Source organism: Zosterops lateralis (assembly GCF_965231275.1).
Source record: "Zosterops lateralis genome assembly, chromosome: 7".
NCBI classification, from domain to species: Eukaryota; Metazoa; Chordata; class Aves; order Passeriformes; family Zosteropidae; genus Zosterops; species Zosterops lateralis.
Window position 1 is genome coordinate 14,321,782 of NC_139767.1, and position 20,825 is coordinate 14,342,606.

The 20,825-nt window shown below is 35.9% G+C and overlaps 1 protein-coding gene across 9 annotated transcripts in view; it reads left to right on the forward strand.

Moving 5' to 3' along the window:
• The window catches only part of PDE1A (phosphodiesterase 1A), a 149,064-nt gene that overhangs the window by 24,896 nt on the left and 103,343 nt on the right, over positions 1–20,825 (forward strand). Inside the window, exons 1-2 of one of the 9 annotated variants that reach the window (XM_083865753.1) lie at positions 9,604–10,241; positions 18,795–18,896. The exons of 5 other annotated variants lie outside the window; for them this stretch is intronic. In XM_083865753.1, the coding sequence (XP_083721879.1) occupies positions 18,826–18,896 (71 nt within the window). In that variant the 5' untranslated portion in view covers positions 9,604–10,241; positions 18,795–18,825. Of the gene's footprint in view, positions 1–9,603; positions 10,242–18,781; positions 18,897–20,825 lie in introns of those variants that run through there. 3 more of the 9 variants (XM_083865750.1, XM_083865752.1, XM_083865751.1) reach the window with 3 other exon arrangements.

The following is a 20,825-nucleotide window of genomic DNA, read 5'->3' on the forward strand; positions in this document are numbered from 1 at the left end:
CAGGCCATGAGCATCAAGAAATTGAAGAGCAGTGTCAGGGAAAAAGCCCAGTCTGCACTGTTTGCAGTGAGACACAGGGTGCTGGCCAAGGAGCATTGGTCACTAAGGGGTTGCTGTGACTCAAGACTGGCTATCTCACTCCAAGGCTTGCAGGAGTTACTGTGCTAAGTGCCCTGCTTGGGGCTCTTCTGTAACATTTGGGTTTCTGAGCTGTACTGGAGCTGCCATCAGTCTATATGGAGAGATGTTTACCATCATCATGGCTGATATCGCTGTTACGTAAAAGGGTATAATTCCTCATTTGGAAAATCGCAGTGTGCTTCGATAATGTCTCTGGATTAGCATCTGACACATAATACCCAAATTCAGGGCTCTTGGGTGTGAAGAGTTTTAAAATTCACTGGAAAGTGTTTTCCCATAACTTTACTTCAAGGGTCCAAAACCTGTTTCTTTAAAGAAACAGGGATAGTTTCTTCCTAAGTCTATCTCAAATTGCACATTTTATTTTCTACTGCAGATGTCTGGATTAGTTAATACCTATCATAACTTGATAGCTCTGTTTGTTGGGAGCATGATTTAGCTTGTAAAACAAATTTAAGGAATACTGCTCTATCTGTCCTTGAGGATCACACTGGCAGTGAGTTAGTCGTGGTGAACGCTACTGACATCAGTGGGGCCGATGTTACAACAGCTTCTCTCCAATATGAATGAAAGATGGGCTGTTTTTCAAAATCTCCAAGATGAGACTTGCTTAGACTTCTCAAGTCCACTGGACAAAACTAGGAAGAACACACACTGAATGATCTCTACTGAAAACAATTGAAACACCTGTTTTATTTGGGCCACTTAGGTAAATGGCAGCTAAAAGAAAAACACATCACTCTTCTTCCACGGATGCACAGCAAAAAAGGGAGTTAAAACTGAACAAAGGCTACCTTGGACTAAACAAGGACTTCTGAGTTACAAAATTGACACCTTTTGGAAGTACAGAAAATACACCCAGTCTTCAGATAACATAAAATATTATACAGCAGTAATTTTTAATCTACATCTTATAAAAATTATTTTTCAACTGTTGCCAAGAAGTGATTGGACACTGGAAAACCTTTTTCTTATTGAATATTGGGGTTTAACTTACCATTCAGGAGTAACTCACAGGAAGTTTAATAGTTCTATGAAAGATACCAGTGCACAGATTATATTTAAAATTCTGTCCTTTGTTGCTTTTAGTTCAGTTTTAAGATTCGGTATGAAAAATAGCGAGTAATTAATTATTTGGTCTAGGTGGACACAGATGGTACATAAGGAGTTTAACAACACCCTGGCAAGTACCTTGTCTTTTTAGCAGAGAATCAAAACAGCTCATTCTTCTGGGGCTGGGGGCATAACCCATTATATGTGTGCTAAATTCATATAGAAAATAATTGCATGGATAATGAAGCCAACTACATTGTACCCACATTCAAACTTCTTGGAGAATTTAACTAACAAAATTAGTCTCCCTCAGCTGTGAGTTCAGAGAGATTATGGTATAAAATGAATATATATTAAATTCTTGGGTTAGTGTGTAGCTCTAGTAAAGTTTTGAAATTAATTTTTCTGAAAGGGATTTTAAATTTAAGAATAAAAAAGGAGATATTTCCATGAAGGAGGGGAAAGTGAAAAAAATCTAGGCAGACAGTAGGAAATGGTGAGTCATTCCTTGTTTATAAACTGTAATGTTTGGTGTGTTTCACATTCTCTAGTCAGGTTGTTTTTGTTTTATATTTCTGACAAACTTTTGACCCTTGATAAAAAGCGTGAGCACTGCACTACTTTTAAGCAACATTTTTATTTTTAAAATTTGTTGACAAAATAAGTGATATACTGCCAAATTCACTGTAGATTAACTGACTGTCAATTTATCCCAAGGAGTCCTGAGCATGAACACACAAGGGAACCCTTCTTGAGGATTATTACCAGTTCATTTGAAATAGTTTCAGAGTTTTCTCATGCCTAGACTACAATTAGCAGGAGAGCCTTGTTTCACATAATTTGGTCATCCTAAAAATTAAATTTATGGAGTGAGGAGAGAGAAAACTATTTGATATAGAAAATTCTACATTTCTTCTTCGCTTGTTGCTTTTCCTCTCTGGAAATGCTGTCGCCAAATAACTGAGTGAGTTTTCTTCTTAGTCTGTAAAGTTTTGCTAGAAAAGATAAACTTCCTGCTAATCTTCTGCCATGAGTACACATATACTTGGCATGTTTGGAAGAATTTCATCACAGTGAATAGACTTGGGAAGAAGTGTGTGGTGTGCTGGGGGATGGTTAGCTGGGATAAGGAGGAATAATATAGTAAAAGGGGAATAAAAAATTCTGTGTGTCTTTTTATCTTAGGAAGACAGTACTGTGTATTGCAAAGGCTATAATAGAATTTAGATAGGAAGAAAAATTGGATCATTACTGTATGCATTAAATTTTGTGAATATCTTTCTAATAGAAAGATAAGAATGATCAAGATGTTATTGTCTTAGAATAATAGATTTTTCTGTCATGTATGAGATGTTTTGTGTCGATGGCCATGTTAGATATCTGAGGATAGAGCTGAGCTCAGAATTTCATGTATCACTATTTGTAAGACTTAAAAATGATGGATGTCAGATTTCAAGACATCTATGGAGAAACTTACTTAAAATCAGAAAGAAAAGATCTGGTATTAGTGTTGCTATTTCAAAGAAACAGTTTTAGAAGATGACTTGTAATCACCTGTTGAGTTTTTGCTGTGTCATCTTTTTTTTGTACCTACCCAATGGCAATGTGGACAAAGAACAGTTAGCTGATAGGCAAGATACTGCAACAACTCCCAGATACTGCTAATCCCCTTGGAAAATGCATGGGTTTCTATTTCCAAATATTTTCTGTGTCTGTCAAACTGGATGTCAGTAATATAATCACGAAAACCAGAAAATCTCAATAACTGTGTATGGACCAGGGTATTTTAACCAATTTTAATGAAGTAAGCTTCAGAAAAATATGAAATATATGACTTTGGAGATCATGATGAAAGAGCAAAATATTTTCAAAACCTAAAATAAAAAAAAATTAAGTTTTCAAACTCTGCCACCTACACAGATTTGAATGTGACTTACAAAGAAAAAGCTGTGTAGTGAAGAGGTAGCTAATGATAGATTCTTGCCTCTTTGTTCCAGACATTCAGATGAGAACTGTGGTATATAGAGAAAATTGATGCAGTCTATCATATATCTTCTAATCCCTTTTAGAATAGCCTCTGCCCTATTAAATGCTCATATATTTTCCATGAGGAACTGCAATTTAGCAGAAATTCTTTTGGTCCTGATTTTGACGTTGTCCAGTAGCCATGCTTAGCATATGGTACAGTTAGTCATGTTTTTCTTTCTCAACAATTTTGGATTTCTAAACCTTTTTTTTCAATCTTTATGTATTGTAGCAAACAGTTATGCTGTTGCTACAAATCATTACCTTAATGTGTTTAGCAATTACCTTTTTTTTTTTTTTATGCAGCCCATCTGTACTAAATGCTAGGGATTTTATTACCCCTTTCCATCCTGAAGAGCAACAGTATGCTTAGTCAGTGGTTGCTCAATTGTCAGTGTATGGTTGCCATTAAATGTATACATTTAGCAAACACATGGCACGTCAATTACAGTGTTTTCCGATACAGACTGAAATTCCATCAACTGTGGCCAATAATAATATTCCACTGGCTCAAAACCAAAGAATGCCATGTTTTGACTTGTGTATCTCAGTGCTAGTTTAGCATCATATACCCCAAAGGAATTTCTGTCTTCTCATTTTCCCTCCCTTGCTTTAGTTCTCATTCCCCTCTTTCCCTTAACTGAAGATGCAGAGTATAAAATCCTAATAGGTGGAATCCAATAAAATACAGCTGTGATATTGGTCACATTCTTCAGAAGAGTTTTATTAATCAGGAAAATTAATGTTCCCATAAGGCATTGGTGGTGGTGGTTTTTTTTTTTTTTTTTTTTTTTTTTTTTTTTTTTTTTTTTTTTTTTTTTTGGTATTTCTACTTATTTGCTTGAGTTTTACTAGGACTTTTACGATGTAGTAAAATATAAAAGCACAAGTAAAGCACTGGGAAGCTTCTTAAGCCAAGTTCCTGTGTTCCAGTCTGAGCAGGAAAGTTTTAGCAGGGAAATTAATCTCCTGCATGATGGCATTGACGTAAGTCTCTGCTCAGTTTGTGTGTGCATGTAAACAGGGAAAGTAAGAGAGAATAAAACTATTTTATTTTAGAATTTCATTTACAATTTATTTTACTTATGAAAGGTAGAAGGGGAAAGCAGAACTTAAAGGCCTGCACAGCTCTTCTCACAGAGCTTTAGCACACATTCTACAATAGATCCAGTGACATTTGCAAACTCTTCTCTCTGCATTCTGAATGAGTCACAACTCTCTCCAGTTCTGTCTGGTTTCTCAAGCTTGGAGAAGTCATTAGGTGAGGTTTTAGAGTGGGTTTTGCTGACGTCAACATGAGGAAACCCACTGAGACTGTCCCACACTGCTCAGAGTGCACTAAGCCTAATGCAAACCTGGTATAACAGTTGGGTGAAAAACCACTCAGCCTGATCCTTAACGGGATGAATTGTGCTGAGGAATATAAAGAATGTGGGTAACCATAATTCAGCTCTTACACTATTATGCAAACACAGTTCTAGTAGGTAATATTATATATCAAGCATGACATGCTTGTGATAAAATTACCTTTTGCATGACAGGCAATCACAGCATCTTCTTTAGCATTTAACCTGCTTCTGGGGACATCAGACACCTGGACAATTTTATCAGCTTGCTATAGACAGATTTGGGAGACCCTGCATGGAGATTGGAAGCTGGTAAAAGCCGTGCTGAGAGGCTTATTCCTCTCATTATAACAGAAGGAAAGGCTCTAGAAGCTATTCTGTCTTGTAAAGAGCTTTGGAAGACCCTCTTGCTGAAGTGACACTGATGGTATAGATAGATTTCACACAATCTCCTCTGATTTCTTATGGGCCAGGTTTGAATCCTTAGTCTGTACACAGCCTTTACTGAGTGAATTTATTCCAACGAGCTTGGAAATACTTGAATAAAAATCTGGTTAGGGATTTGTTGAACAAGATATGTTGACTTGCTACTATAAAAAGTTTTCTCTTCATGCTTTACTTAGTCATTTAATTACATGACAAGTTTCCTAAACAGTAAACTGGTGCAAAGTATTGTACTAAAAAAGTAAGATAGCATCCTTTTCATAAGCTCAGCTTTAGATTTTTATGTTTCAAACCTGTAAGAAGAAAAACATGTAGAAATATGCTGTCTTTATTTTGAACTACTTCACTAGTGAAGAAAATTAATGCACAAAACTCAGCTCTCCACTTGTTCTCTTGTTGCTTGTGAGCAATATGGAAAAGTCCCTGACCCCATACTTATGGAAGCAAAACAGAAATGGTGTTTAATGCTGTTTAAAGCTTTAATTGTCACTCTTTGTTGCCAGAATTAGGGACCAAAGTTCAAAATTTGGATTAAGTGGCAAACAGGTGAAAGATTGAAAAGCCCAAGTGCTACAGCTGAGTGATAAATGGTTTCATGCACACTAAAATCCAAAACTAACTAGCAGGTTCAGTTAGAAGCTAATAGTTGGTTACCAAAGAATTTTAGAACTGTGAAGTTGGATGATGTATTTAGAGATTATTTAGTCTGTATTCTCATCCAAGTAAAGGCTAATAATTTCTGACACATGCTTACATTGCCTTTTAAAAATCTATGCTTGGAAAGCTTGGAAAGCTACTCGTGTTTCCAAGAACAGATTCCCTTAGCAAAATGTCCTTATTATTTCCCTTTAAAAAGTATTTTTTTTTAATCATTGAATCTTTATTATCACAACTTACAACCCCATGAGCTATTTTGTTATTTCTTGACCACAGGGGTAAGGAAAATAATCTGTTTCCATAAATTACACAGCTATATTTATGTTCTAGAATATTTTTAATTAGGTTTTCTTTTCCTTTTCCGTCAGCTACGTTGTGTGACCTTCTGTCTTTACTCATGAGATGCTTTCTAAATTTCTAGTTTGTCAAGGTTTAGTCCTGTATGCATCTGCTGAATTGTGTTGCCTCAAAGCAAGAAACAATGCTTCAGGTGAGCCTTAGGAACACAGAGAGTGGGAGGTTGCTCTTCCAGACAATACTGCTTTTTAAATCTCCTAGAGTCATGCTTGTTTTTGCCTAAGACTGATTGTTTACTGTGTGATTCACTGCTGCTTCCCATGCATTTTCTGAAGAAATGGCCCCTTGTCCTGCAGACTATTCCCATGCGTGTGTAGAGCTTGATCTTTTTTATATCCTCTTTTATTTTTTTTCTGAAAATTTCAGCATTTTTCCAAGGACATTCAGGAAAAATTACTGACTTAATATCATTTTGGAATTAGAATTTCTCCTTTCGCCATCCAAATCATTGAAGAAAATATTGAATAGTGCTGGCCTTGAGACAGCAAGCTGCTTAGATAAATTACCTTTCTACATTGTGAGAATTACTACTTTTACAGTACAGTTTGCCAGTTATTTTTCTCACTGATATTCCAGCATTTTTATAAAGATAATTTCTTTTTCACCTGTGTTGTTGATCATGCCTTCATAAATTTTTTGTTTCCCCTCTCTGTTGATTGCCCCATCTATGTGTGTTTCTACAAAAGAAGAAGAGGTCTTAACCCCAACAGCAATGCTTACACATATCTTCATAGCCAGAAGACATTTTAGCTAGAAAGTAGAATGCATCAAGTGTCTGACACATACGGATTACTGGTACTTAATTTTACCATCTTAATTGCCCACAGCTTTGAAATCAAAGTAGGAGAAATAATTGCATTTCTAGACTCCTGGCAAAGAGCTACAGATCAGTAAGGAATATGTCACATCAAAACAAGCAGAATAGAATAATTCAGGTTCTACCTCATATGTAGTCTTTTGCCTGGAGACGTAGAATTAAATATCAAATTGCTAAACTATAGATATTGAAGTTTGCAAAACTCAGGTTGTGTGAGTGGTAAAGTATTACAAGGTTTTGGTCCAAAAAGTCTTTGTTCTCATTAACATATGCATGAGACATGAAATACAGTAACTTGCATCACGTAGAACAGTGGTCATTGGTTGTGATGGGCAAGCAATAATTGGAAAATAAATTGAGAAAAAATAATTTAGACTTTTTCTACTTGAGTTTCATCCAGTGTTGGAAAATTAAATAAGATATCTCTAGAGCATCATTTAAATAGGTTTTTACTATTCTAATTAATCCTAAAAAGATTAGCTTGAAGTAAGAAATATGACAAAGCTTTTCTAAAGAGGACTTTTTAAAATTGCAATAATGCTTTCAAGGAAAAGCTTGTTATAATTACCCTTCCTCACTACGATTAAAGTGCACCTCTTCAGCACATTCTGTGTAACAGGTCCAGTATACCCTACAGTTTGCAGTACGTATAGCCTATAGATTGGAGTATCACACCAATATGCTCCAATTCTGCAATCTGCCAAGAGTGGTGAAATTTATACATGTTATTTTTCCAATTGGACTCAGGCTTCAGGCCTGAGTCTAGTTAATCTACCACATGTTTCTATAATGCCCTCTCTTAAAGGGCTTGTGTGAATACTTATTTGACATGTAGAAATGATTTCTGAATATTATAAAGAAGTCAGTGGGTGTTCAATGAAAAACCCACTGACTCTTGGCTCTTTGCAAGATGAAAACCAATGCAATTAAAGTGAAGTTCTGTTACCATTTCCTATTAATAGGACTTTTTTTTCAAGTCGTGCTCAAATGGAAGTACCGTGAACAACAATGTAGATTTGAGTTGGCCCAGAAAAATTTAGTTTTAAGATATTTGCTGCTTTCAGGACCTATAAAACTGCTAGGTAAAAGGTTTGGGAGTTCAGTGGAAACATATTTGGTATAGATTTCATTGAGAATTTGGAGAATTTTTTTTCTTTCTTGTAACTTTCTGGATTTTTACCCTGAGCTACAGAAAATTACTCTAAATAAAAGAAATATAGCAATATATGCACATAATGTGAAACAGAAAGAAAAAGGAGGTTTCTTTGTGATTTTTAGCTTTGTGTATTATCAGTGACTGAGTGGACTTCAAAAAGCAGCAAATTATTTTGAAATGCTGAAACCGAGAGCAAGAAAACTATATGATGAAAATAGTAAATCTTGGCAGACAAGAATGAGTGAGATGATGACTAGATGAAGGTCTTTAAAAATATGACAACACTCTGAATGTTGCATATTGTTGAATAAAGATCTTTGGATCCTTCAAGGTCTTGCAGCCTGGCACAGGTAATTGTTTTCCTGGTGAATATGTATTTCTCTCTACCTCTCAGGAATAGAAATAGTGGGGGAGGTGAAACTGAACTACACAAAATAACTGGTGAAAACAGTCTGATAATTTGTTGTTTCAGTAGTTGCTCCATGACTATGTCAAAAAGTTTTATACCTTGTGGGGGTCACTTACTGGGTCCTTTCAGGCTAACCAAACTTGACATCGTCATTCTGTTGTAAAAGCCATATATTTTACCTCTAGGAAGAGAGTTTACTTGTTTCTATAAAACCCAGCTAACTCTTAGGTTTTCCTTTGTGAAAATACATATTAATAACATATATGTTATCTTTCTGTTATATAGAGTTATTTAATGAAAATATTATTAATTGAATAATAATTTGTGCATAAAATAATAGGAACTTTCATGCTGATACACTGCCTAAGACACATCTTACTTCCTTACCTTGCCTCAAACTTTGAAAATGCCAGTGTTAGGCACTTAAGTGTGTAAATCTGCCCCTCTTCTCCTCTCCCTAACCACTAATGCAATTGCAGAAGAATCCCACCCATCCTGATCCTACTTGCCTCATATCAGGAGGTCTAACTCGTACACACTGAGTACTTTGCAAGAATCCAGCTGCAGGGCAGCTGCGGTGCTGGGATGTGGGGAAGAACCTGTGGCAGGACCTTCCCTCCCTCGGCAGGAAGGGGGCACACGCTTCCCGGCTGTGCAGCTGCGCATGTGGTGCTGCCTTACTGCTGGATTGCTGCTCCTCTGGCTGGCTTCCATGTTTCCCATCAAGACCTGTGCCAGCACAGGTTTGTTGTGAGCCCTCTGACGCGTGTGGGAAATTGTGTCTCACCTGAAGCCCTCATGACTTCAGTTCACTGAGAACCACGGTCAGCCGCTTCTGCTTTATGGCTTTGTTTACAGCCTGTGCTCGCTGCGGTTGAATTCTTCCTGATTTATGTCAGCGTGATGTCAGAGCAAGATTTTCAGTTTGGATCTATGTTGAAATCTTATCTTGCAAACAGTAACAGTTTGCTACTGACACTATCTGAACTTGGTCATTTTTGTTTTCCTCACTGATGTAGCTTTGGTTTGTTTCATGTAGTTGTTCTACCAGCTGCAAACACCATATTCTGCTTCAGCCAATTCTAGGTCATTAGGTTATGTATGCTAAAAATTATGAGCAGTGCTTTATTTGCATACTTATATCCACACATTATCCAGAGTGAAGAAAAGCCAGATTGTAAAATAATTACAATCTCTTGAAGTAGAGCCAGCCTTACAGACCAGATCCATCCGTCTTCATTAATTTGTATACAGTTTTTTTTACCAGAACAAATTTGCTGAAGGTACTCGCATGGGAACGCTGAAACAGCTGCACAACTTTTATTTTGAAGAAAAAAAAGTTGAGCCTCGGAACAGTGTGTTTGAGAGAGAGAGAGAGAGAGAGAGAGAGAGTGACTCTGCATTTAAGACTTTGACCAGTGTGTGTAAGAAGTGCTCTCATGGCTGGGATAATCTAACAGATTTTTACCTGGGTAGCACTTGGCAGAGCTCCCCTCTTTTCTTGCACAATTGAAAGGGATCCAGTGCAATTCTGCGCTTCGATCGACTTGACTCCAGTTTTGCTCAGCCTGCCCAGTTTGGTAGCGCACGGCTGTGCCTGGCTTTTGTGGCCTCTATGGCCCTTTTCTGCTCCACTGTCAGAAAGAGGGAGGGAGGCTTCCCCCAGCACCAAAATACCATTCTGTGTGCTCTCTGCAGCACAGTAGCTAAGAACAAGTTTCCCGATTACTCCCTGGGTTTTTTGGGAGTTATTTGCTGGAAGAAGTCTTTTTCCCCACTTTAAATGGATGATTGTGTTACAATCAAGAAGAAGCATCTCCAAAGACCAATCTTTAGGTAAGTGATGCTATTATTACTTTGAACTAAAAATGTTATGAACTTTACTCTCTAGTCTTATTCATTAACTTAAAGTTTGTATGCAAGCACACCAAAAGTTGTTGAAGATAAAGTGTTTAATATTGTATAGCCTAGTAACATATTAGGTGATTTTGATTTAGGTGATTTAGGTCCTCAGAATGTAATTTTTTTCCACTTATACTGGGACTTTATAAAGTTATTTTTCTTCTCCTCTCTGTCCTCTGCATTCTCTAAAGTTTTGTGTGGGATTGTCTTTATTATGAAAGAGAGGCAGAGTAGTTTTTGAAAACTTTTTTTGTGTGTGTTCTGTTTTCCTACAGCTCCGAAGCCTCTCAGTGTATTCTGGAATTATAAAACTTTAAAAGTGGAACATGGTTCTTGGCTGGTTCAGCTAGTTTTCTCTGGATGGCAGTTTTAATACTTGAAATGATACACCTTTCAGAGTAAAGTAGCCCGCTTGCTGGGATGTGCAGACAAGTGCTTAAAGTCTAAATGATCTGTGAGACACTTCTGATAGTAAAGGGTTCAAGTTTAAAGAGTAAGAAGTTGCAATTTTAGTGAGGTGATTCTTCAAAGCATCCTTTATATATTAATTTTGTCTCTGAAACACCTTTCTGATTATTTTATATTTTAAAGTCAATTGTAGAATTTCTTTACAGATCAGGATTAGATCTAGTTTACTCATGCTTTCTACCATAGGGGACTCCTTTCTTTCTTTTGTCAAGGCCAGCTTCAAGCCAAATGACCTTGAGTGGGAAATAATGTTTTCTCAAACTGCTATGAATAAGGATGTAGTGGCCAGAAGATTAAATAGATCTGCAATAGTTCACACTTCTGTTTATGGCTGGTGACAACTTTAACAAAAACCCAACTCTTACTGGGTGACATCAGTAGGATATTGTAACCAGTGTTAATATGACGAATAAATATAAGATTATAGATTGTCCCAAAGCAATTATGGGGTTGTTATTTATTGGATCACCACTATTGATGTCATGTATGATGGGAGTGCAGTAACAGTTGGCATTGCTGCTCCGGAGTAAGTTCAGACAGGTGGTCATGCCAGGATTATGTCCTACTAACCTTAGATGTGGAGAAATCTTTCAGTAGTGTTACAGTTGCAGGGCAGAAGAGAATCTGGACTCTAAAAGGTTATGATGGAAATGAGGTGACATAACCGGTAACCTTAAATTTGAATCTCCTGTGTGTATTTGCTATGTAATTTATATTGTAAATTAAATTAAACATTTTGCACTTTAGTAAAGAGGAGCTAAAACGTTCCTTCACAGAAAGCTTTTGACTGACAATTAAGAGACATTTGGTATTTTCTTCAAGTGACATCTTTTTATTTAAGTTAATAGTTTAATTGAATGCATTTGTTTAAATATCATTAACTATTTCCAAGGATCAATGATAATTTTCTTGTAAACTGTAATTAAAAAAAATAAATTCAAAATGCACATTCTTTAAGATTGTTTGGGGCCATTAGAATTGTGAGTGAATAAATACATATTTTCTGATGTTTAGTAATATGCTATAGAAATCTTCTGTAGCTGGTGTAGTACTGGATAGTTTGCAACATTTTTGTTAACGGATGTTTCCCTAAATTGTTATGTGGGAGTGAACTCAAGTCAATGAAATACAAGAAGTTTCAACATTTCTTTCCAAAATCCATTCCTCCAAATCAGTTCTTAATACAGCACAGCAACTAAATACTGTTGGCATGCTTGATCCAGAGTGAGAAAACCCCTAATATGGAAAGCCCCCAAAGAGTCTAAGGCTCTGCAGTGACTCTTCTGGCAAAAGATCTTCCCTGTAATACTACAGTAAATGCTTAAGAAATGTTTCCAAGGTCGAGACCAGCATAATATTTTAGGCAGCTCAAACAGAAAGACAATCTCCGCATGTCATAAAGATTGTATCGTGTACAGTAAATACAGATGCTATCCTGTATTAAAGAGCTGTTTTTTTAATGTGTGTTCATTTTCCTTATGACTTTGGAAAATATTTCTCTAGTGAAAAAATGTTCTCATCCAAGATTTTTGAAGATTTAGCTTCAGTCCTTTGAATCCTGTGGGGTTTTTTCCATATAGGCAAATCGGTTTTACTGGGTACAAGTCTTACATTAAGGTAACTAAATCAGCACTCTATTAATTTTTTTCCTTGAAAAAAAGAGAAAAAAATTTCTCAAGTCTGATATATATTTATATTTACCAATGTTTTGATGACAGCCAACATTAATTATAGTTACTCTTAAAAAGGTGTATCTTTCTTGGGAGTTATGTTAGACCTCAGTAAGTACCTATAAGTATCTTCCTACTTAGCATTTACAGTGCTAAAGTTGCATTTAAAGTTGCATTTACAGTGAATCTGTTGTTTTACTTGTTGCTTTTCCAGTAATGTAAAAATGAAAGTATTTAATCTAAATAATCCATTCAATATTACAAATACTCTGCATAAGAGTGGGATCTCAAGATGGGAAGCTCAATGACAAGAAGATATTTCTGACTTATTTACAAAATTTTTTGCAAGTTCTGAATTCATGAACAAATAAAAATAGAAAAATAGTGGGAACTAATTGTAATGTTTGGTACTTGCTACCCAGCAGTGCTTGAAAATAACTAAATTAATTCAGAAATATAAGTGTGTGCAAAAAATCCAAGCTTTTGAATCACTTTGAACTGATTACTGAAGTACTAAAGCACATCAATTAGGTTAAAAATTTTTAATTGCATCAGAAAAGACTGCCAAATACTTAGAGATTCCTGCATTCATTAATATCAAAGGAAGTATCTGCTACATGCAAAGATATATTTCAGCAGAATGTGGAGCTTGGATATTCACTGGCTAGTTTAATGCTAACATAAATTATTGAGGACATTCCATATTTTTATTAAGAGCAGCATCTTGAGCATATTTCCTCTGACTGGATATGATGAAATTAATTCAAACAATAAACAAATCAGCTTTCTCAAAGAAAGCAATGGGACGCTCTCGGCTCCTACATTTAAAATTGGACTGAATAAAGTAATATACAATATGCTTTAGGGAACAAATCCTTCTCTGTCAACTGCATAGACTAGATGACATAATAGGTGTTCTAGTGCTCAAATTTCTATGAATTCTGTTAAAATATGAATCTACATGGTCATAAATCAAAACTTATACTGAAGCTAACATTTTTGTGCACTCTGTTTCAGTCTTTAGGGAATGGGTTGGGTTGCATGACTTTGGACTTCCTGGTCTCATCTGTAAATGGAAGCAAAAGGATTAGAGTGTCACAAGACAAGTGGGTGTCTTTGCCTTGGGAGGGTCCACAAAAGCCTGGAAATAGTTCAAGAAAGCCATGAGCCAAAGCTTAAAGTTGAGATTTCCAGATCAATGACAGCTGGATAATAACAAAAACTTGTCCTTGCTGTGTAATATCTTTGATTTAAGGCTCTTAGTGTGTTTAAGAAGTATTAATGCTTTAGCTTTGAATTTTTGTTCTGCATATTTTCTCTTTTGTTCTGCACATTTTCTGTGGTTTCATGCAATATAGGATCAAGGGTTTTCCCTTCCAGCCAGAGGAACACGAAAATAGGGGCTCATGGTGCTGAAAGCCAGAGAAAGAATTAGGGTGAAATCCTCCCAGTTTTCTTGCTCCTCAGGGAGATCTGGTGTCACCTTCTGTGTGGTACCTGCATATGAAACGAGTTCCTCGTACTGTTGCTGTTGTTCCAGCACCTTTGTTCATTTATGTTTATGAATGTTGTATTAACTGCAATTAACTAGATTGGATCTCTTGGCAAATTTGAATTCTCCTTTACTAAGAAATGCCCCACTCCAGTCCTTTGGTCTCTAGTCCCTCAAAATATATGTAGCTGATTCATTATTTTACACTAAGATTGGTTCTAAATACTAAATGCTGTTGCCTACTGTAATCAGCTGGCAGAAACTATTTTAGCACTATTTCTACACCAAATAGGTAATTATATACTATACAGAATGTTGTTTACAGACACCTGATGTCAAGAAAATCTTTATACTGCTGTAATTTTTGGAATAAGAACAATCCATATCAATAACTTTTGAGTTTTAATTATAGAGTAAATAATAATAAAATATACTGAAACTTCTAGACATTTAACATTTTTGCCTGAGACTCTTTTCTTCCTGAAAAAATTTACTAAAATGTAATTTCTACCAGAAAATAACCATCAGTGTAATATCCTTACTTGGCTTCTCCTTCATTCCTTTTAAATTTTTTTCCCTCTCCTGAATGCTTGATATATTCAGGAGTTTTACCAAGTACAAGAGATCCATCTTTATGCTGTGGTAACAGATTTTTTTTTTTTTTTTTAATTCGTAAATTTTATCTTACTCTCTTTATACTCTGGAGTCAATATAGTGTGTACTGAACAGGCATATTTGTGTTTTGCATGGGTATAGCTGCTGCTGGCACTTTTTCAATTTGAGTCTGTAGAGAGGTACCAAATCAGAATAACAGATGAAGAAGAAGCAACTTAGTAAACAATTACCTGTGGGCAGCATAGAAAGTTGTAGACTTTAGCTTGCCTAGAAGTTTATAAAAAAAGTATATTTTCTTCTTTTATTTTTAGCAGCCTTCAAGTGGCTCCAAATTATTATTATCTTTATACTGTGTGTAGGGAATATATAGGGAACTTTGAGAGATTTATATAAAATTGTACACTGCAATTATGGTACATATACGCTATACATATTCCTGGTGATAGCTTAATTTTAAATTAATGTAGTGTATTAATTTAATGAATGACAGTTTATTCCTGTCGTGTAGGTAGGTGGGCAGGGAAAGAAGATGCAGTTGTCCTTTACTTCATACTATAAGAAAGGCTAAAATACAAAAACTCAATGCCACAAGACCCTGAAATCAGAGTCTGTTTCTTGATTGCCCCTTTCCCTAATGACAAACTTTGCTGCAGTTTTGCAATCATGCACGCAGTTCATAGCCATGGCCATCCTGGTAGTGATGGTGTATTTTCTGCCTATGTGCTCCCTTTGTTTTCTTCCTGTGCAGCTTTAATGGCTACACTCATGGGTTAATGCCCCAAAATACTACACAGTTACATTGATTTAAACAGTCAATTTTTATTTTTTTTAATGGCAGTGCCTTAGAAGAGCTGACTTATAGATTCTGATGAGAGATACATTAGTGTAAAAAAGTAATTGAGATCTGGGGCTGAATGAAATTTCTTCCTTGGTGAGGAAATTTGTTTTGTACTTTTCTCTCAAAAATCTGTTTAGTCAGACCTAAAAGCCATAAAATAACTCTGTTATGCTGTGTCCTTCACTTCCTTTGGACAAAGCCCATGACTGAAGAAGATACACTGTAAATGGATATGGTAAAAAGTACTGACCCACTGCAGAGAGTTGCAGTGACTAATATTTTCAAGCTGGTAGGAGGAGATGTAGCAAAAGATTGGAGCCACTCCTATTTCACAGACCTTGTAGCCTTCAGTTTGGTGGGAGAGATTTATTTTCACTCCTCACTTCCATTATCCTTTTGTGGAAAGTCATAGATTTAAATCACCTGGTAAGATTACCCAGTTCTGCTTTCCCAAAGCATCAGTTTCTGCAATTCCCACAGAGTATGTGGCACCTGTCTTGTCTCAGGTGAGCATGGAAGAGAGCCTGTGATGAAAACTGCAGTTTGGCCAGATGTTAGCCAAGGCTCTATGTCCTGTGTATGTTTAAGTAAAAGACAGGTTTTATACGTTGTAGGGGCAGGTTTTTAATTTGTCTCAATTTTTCACTGTGGTGATGAGAAGGCTGCACAGGCTAAGCACCTCCCTGGGGTCAGGGATGAAGACACAAATCCTGCCCCTGTATCTGGGGTGGAAATTAGTGGAGAAGGGAGGGGAGGCTCAGTTAGTGAGGCACAGCAGTGAAGAGGAAAAGTGAACTTCATTCATATTGCTTTTATAAAGCTGTTTCTGTCAAACCAGGCTAAGTATTTTCTATTATAATCCTGGACAGATTACAAGGATCTTATTTGGTTTTAAAAAAACAGACTAGGATGACTCTTTGGGTTCCAAATTTCCCCATGGGTACATAAAAGCCTTCAAAGCAAAAGAAATCCTGATTCACCCATGGAGCAAAATCACGTGTGCTGGGATTGGTCACAGTGCTGAGAGCCTCATTAAGCAGCCTTTATTAGTCTGCTAGGAAATTATCTTCACTAAATAAGAGGATGAAAACAGGGTATGTCAGGATGACATGACATTTAAAAGATTTTTTTTTTCATAGGCTTAATATTTCAGTGCATTCTCTGTTTGTAATATTTTTCTTGCCCTTAAGGGCCTATTGGATATGACAGTAAAAAGTGTTTTCCAAACCAGGAGAGAACAGTGAAGAACAGTCCAAACCAATATTCTTTTTACTACTGGACATTATGGAAATGCTGACTTCTGAAATGTTTAATTTTCCATTAAAAAATTACAATTGCAAGCATTTATTTAAATTCTTCAAAATTTCTCCTTTTATGTATCTTAAAAGGCAGAGAATAGAAAAAATGACAGAAGCAGTCTACCACCTAACAATGGTAACTGTATGATTTGTTTTTAAATGAATGTAAAGATGAAAACAAGATTTGGTAAGACATTAAAAAGAATTTTATTTTAATTATTTCTACATTTTTTTACATGTCTATGCTACCCATGAGATGGTAATGACAAATCATGAAGAAAAGCAACACAGCCAGATTAGAGACTGTGAAATTGTATATGAAAAGCTTTGAAACTGTTACCCCATTATAATTTTCTGAATTTTCCACTCAAGAATGATTTTAGATTTGTTTTAAAAAATAGGAATTTAGATCAATTTTATAGATAACTGCATAGGTTGCATTGATGCAAACCTGTGATTTTCTAAGTACAGCTACTAGTGTGCAAAAATGGCTTTATTAATATGTTCTCTGTGAAGAACTTGGTTGGCCATTGCAACTCTACATTTAAAATGGTACCATTTGATTTGATATTCTTTTTTGGCAATTTGTTTTTATTCAGAGAATGGAAACCTGAAATTCAGCAGGAGAAAGAGAAAATAGAAAGGACTGAATGAATAACACAGGGTCATTTAGAAATAAATACTTGACTAATATAAGGAGATCGGTTATGCTAGCCTTAATTAAAATTTTAGCTAGTGTACATCAATTTGTACTTACACTTTAATAAAATTCTAGAGTTTAATTTATATATATATTTATTACTCATTTGAATATTGTGATCTCAGTGTTACCTGTCCAATGTAAAATTACTAGACAAATATAGTTTTTTTTTCTGGTATGAAGCATATCTCATTTTCAGCTTCCCTGTGTGTCTCTGCAAGGCATTGTGTTTTGTTGTGGAGATTTAAGAAAATTTTTAACAAGACCTGGGCGTGGAAATGTAGAAAAAGAACTCTTTTCCACTTCTTCATCTTTAAACTTTGAAATTATGACTTTAATACTAGGAGATATAAGTCAGGAATGTTGGATGGTTGCAAAAAGAGCAAGCAAAGAAATTGAAAATCATGGAAATATGATTTATTAGTCAAATATTTATAAAAATTTTATCCACAGTAAATTACTATAATAGGTGCATTCTGAGCATGAATACTTATAAATCATTGTACTATTATGAAGAAGCAGGCCCTCAATGTATGAACCTTGAAAATTATGCTTTGCTATAGTTAGATTAAATTCAACATTGTCACGTTGTCTATGACTATATTTTGTACCATGTTATAATTTAGTAGGCTCAGTCCAGATGGAAACTCTTTTTCTATTAAGGCCTCCACTGATAGAGACTGTTGGAAGACTTTGATAACAGATTCAGAAAAAGGCAAAAATATTAGTAATTCAATCAGAAGCTGAGGATAACTCAGGATGTTGGCTATGGATGGACGTTCAGTGAGGCAGGGAGAGGGGAAGCCAGGCCTGTAGCTGTTGCTGAAGGTGAAGATCGTTTCATAATTAAAATCAAAAAGCAGTCAAGCCTTGCTGGCTTTAACAGGACATGATCACTGCATACTAGTGATGAGGTAGTGGGAGGGGAAGAGAAGTGGGTCTTGGGAAAGGCTGAAGAAATATCTGGTGATTATAAGTGTGAAAGGACATAGGAAAGGGGACAAGTCAGAAGATGGGGGCATGGCATAATCAAGTTAAGTCTGAAAAATCTCATTTCCTTAACTCTACATATCTTGCAATGGAGACATGGTTTTGTCAGTGCTGGTGTTCCCACTGCTGCCTCAGGAACCACTGAGGTGCCCCAGAAGCTTGCAGCAATGCAGGGTGTGTGATGACTGCAGGGTAACTTCTGTGAGTGTCAAACCAGATTTTGAGTGTTGCTGTTTCCACTCCACGGTCTCTTCCTGAAGCTTCAAATTTCTGTACTGTCAGAAATCTCTTTATAATTCACGATGTTAGTGTGGCTGATGTTTTCTCTTCAATGTAATTTGTGTATCCCATCCTCACATGCTGTTTACACTGATGCTTCTGTTTTACAGCAGCTGTTATCTGCCCTTTCTCTCTAGATGGACCTTGTAGATACTCCTGGAAGTGGAGATGAAAAGTCAGAATTTTCAGTATAGGATGTCAGCATCAGAATTGAACATGATGATGATTGTGCTGAATAGGTAAATATGAAATCCAATGCAAAAATCAGTGGCTTTAGTGGCAGAGTAACACTGAGAAGTTGGGTAGGAGTTTTTGGAGTTGAGGAGGGGAGAATGGTGAGAAGCTTTATAGAAATAATGTGAAGCCAAAAAAAAAAAAAAAAAAAAGAGGTGAGAAAAAAGAAAAAGAGAAAAATTAAAGGAAAATTAAAACAAGAGAATGAGTAACAGAATATAATGAGTAATGTGGAAATGTAAAGATAAGCAGGTGGTGAGCTGACAAAGAAATTAATGAGGTTGTGGTCATTTTCGGTTTTACATTCTTACTCATCCCTTGATACACTAAAACATAAATTGTGGTAAATACTCCATGTTACCTGTAGGTAGACTGCAGAGAGCGACACTGTTGAAATAAATTGAATATTTAATGTTGGCCTGATGTCTGTTTGGGACACTGCTGGTGTTCTGTTTTGTGCTATTCCCGAGCAAACTTTTCTAGCGTTAATGATGAATTCAAGAGGCATTACAGGATCTGTTGCTGAGTCATTTTTCAATTGGCATGAGTAAGCTTTGTAATATTTCTTGTTTTCAGAAATATCTGATTTTCAGGGTACTTAAAGGGATCTGAAAAATCTATTTATTAAGTGAATTCTGGTGGGGTTGTGGGGTTTTTTCAGCTTGCAAAAATTAGGTAAAGCAATTTCCTGATCACCAGAAATGGATGGCTGGATGGCTTTCGTCCAGGCCTTCATCTAGTATTTGAAACATTGCCCAACATAGAAATTAAGCCTGTATCTGAAATTAAGTAGCACTTAGGGACATGGTGTAGTGGGACTTGGCAGTGTTATGTTTACAATTAGAGTCAATGATCTTTTCTAACCCAAATGATTATTTTATTCTATGATTCTGTCCTCAAGTAGTGCCATTTTTGCTTGCTAGAGCTCAGAAGTTTTCAACCCGTGTTCATACATTAGAGAATGTTCCTCTTGCCATGTCATGGTGATTGTTAGGGAATTTATGTGTAAATGTTTGTACTTTTTGAGCAAATTAGTTTGATTTCCTGGTGACATCAATTGAGAAAGATTTTGTGCTGAGCTCCTTTCTTAAATTATTAATCCCGTAACTTTAGAAAAATTCTTTCACCACTAGAACAGGTCCCGTTAACATCTCATTTGTAAACTAGACATATTTTCTTGTGGCTTTGCATAACACAGACTGGAACTTTTGTTTTATGCAAAAGAGGTAAAATGCATTGGTGTAAAACTAATGTAATTGCAGTAACCTTTTCTATTGATAATGGACAATTACAAAGAATTTTTAAAATGTTGTTGCTAACCAAATTAATGGCTTCCTTAATGCCAGAGAAAGGATTTCAGTGCTATAACATGCTTCATAAAAATTAAAATTAAATTACTATTTTACCTCAGTAACTGCTGGGGTATTGTTTCCAAATAATTAACAGTATTTTGGTGTTGTTTTGAGCAGAAACAAATTACCGAGTTCCCATAAAAACATATATAGATTTTAAACTATTTTCAACAAGACTGATCTAGCCAGAATGATTGCCCCTTCAGGGCCTAAATTATAATGTACTGTTGTGTTGCCAGGTCTCTCTTTTTACATTCCATCCTCCTGGAATGTGAAAAACAGCTTTAATGATTCTATTACCTGAGGTAAAACCAGACTAAGTGTTTCCTTAGGAATCTTGAAGTCTATGTCTTGGCACAGGCTAAACTCTATTCTGCTACTGACTGCTTCTACCTCCTGACTCAGCTTCTCTGCATATTCTCTCACTATCTGTGCACTACAGTGAGATAGACTTAAAAACATGCCCAAATATTTGTTTCCTCAGTGTATGGAGGAATAGTTACTCAGCAACTTCTTAACTAGAACTTTTTCCCTCTATACCTCTCTGCTCTCAGTCATCTCTTTGCTTGAGAAAATGAATCC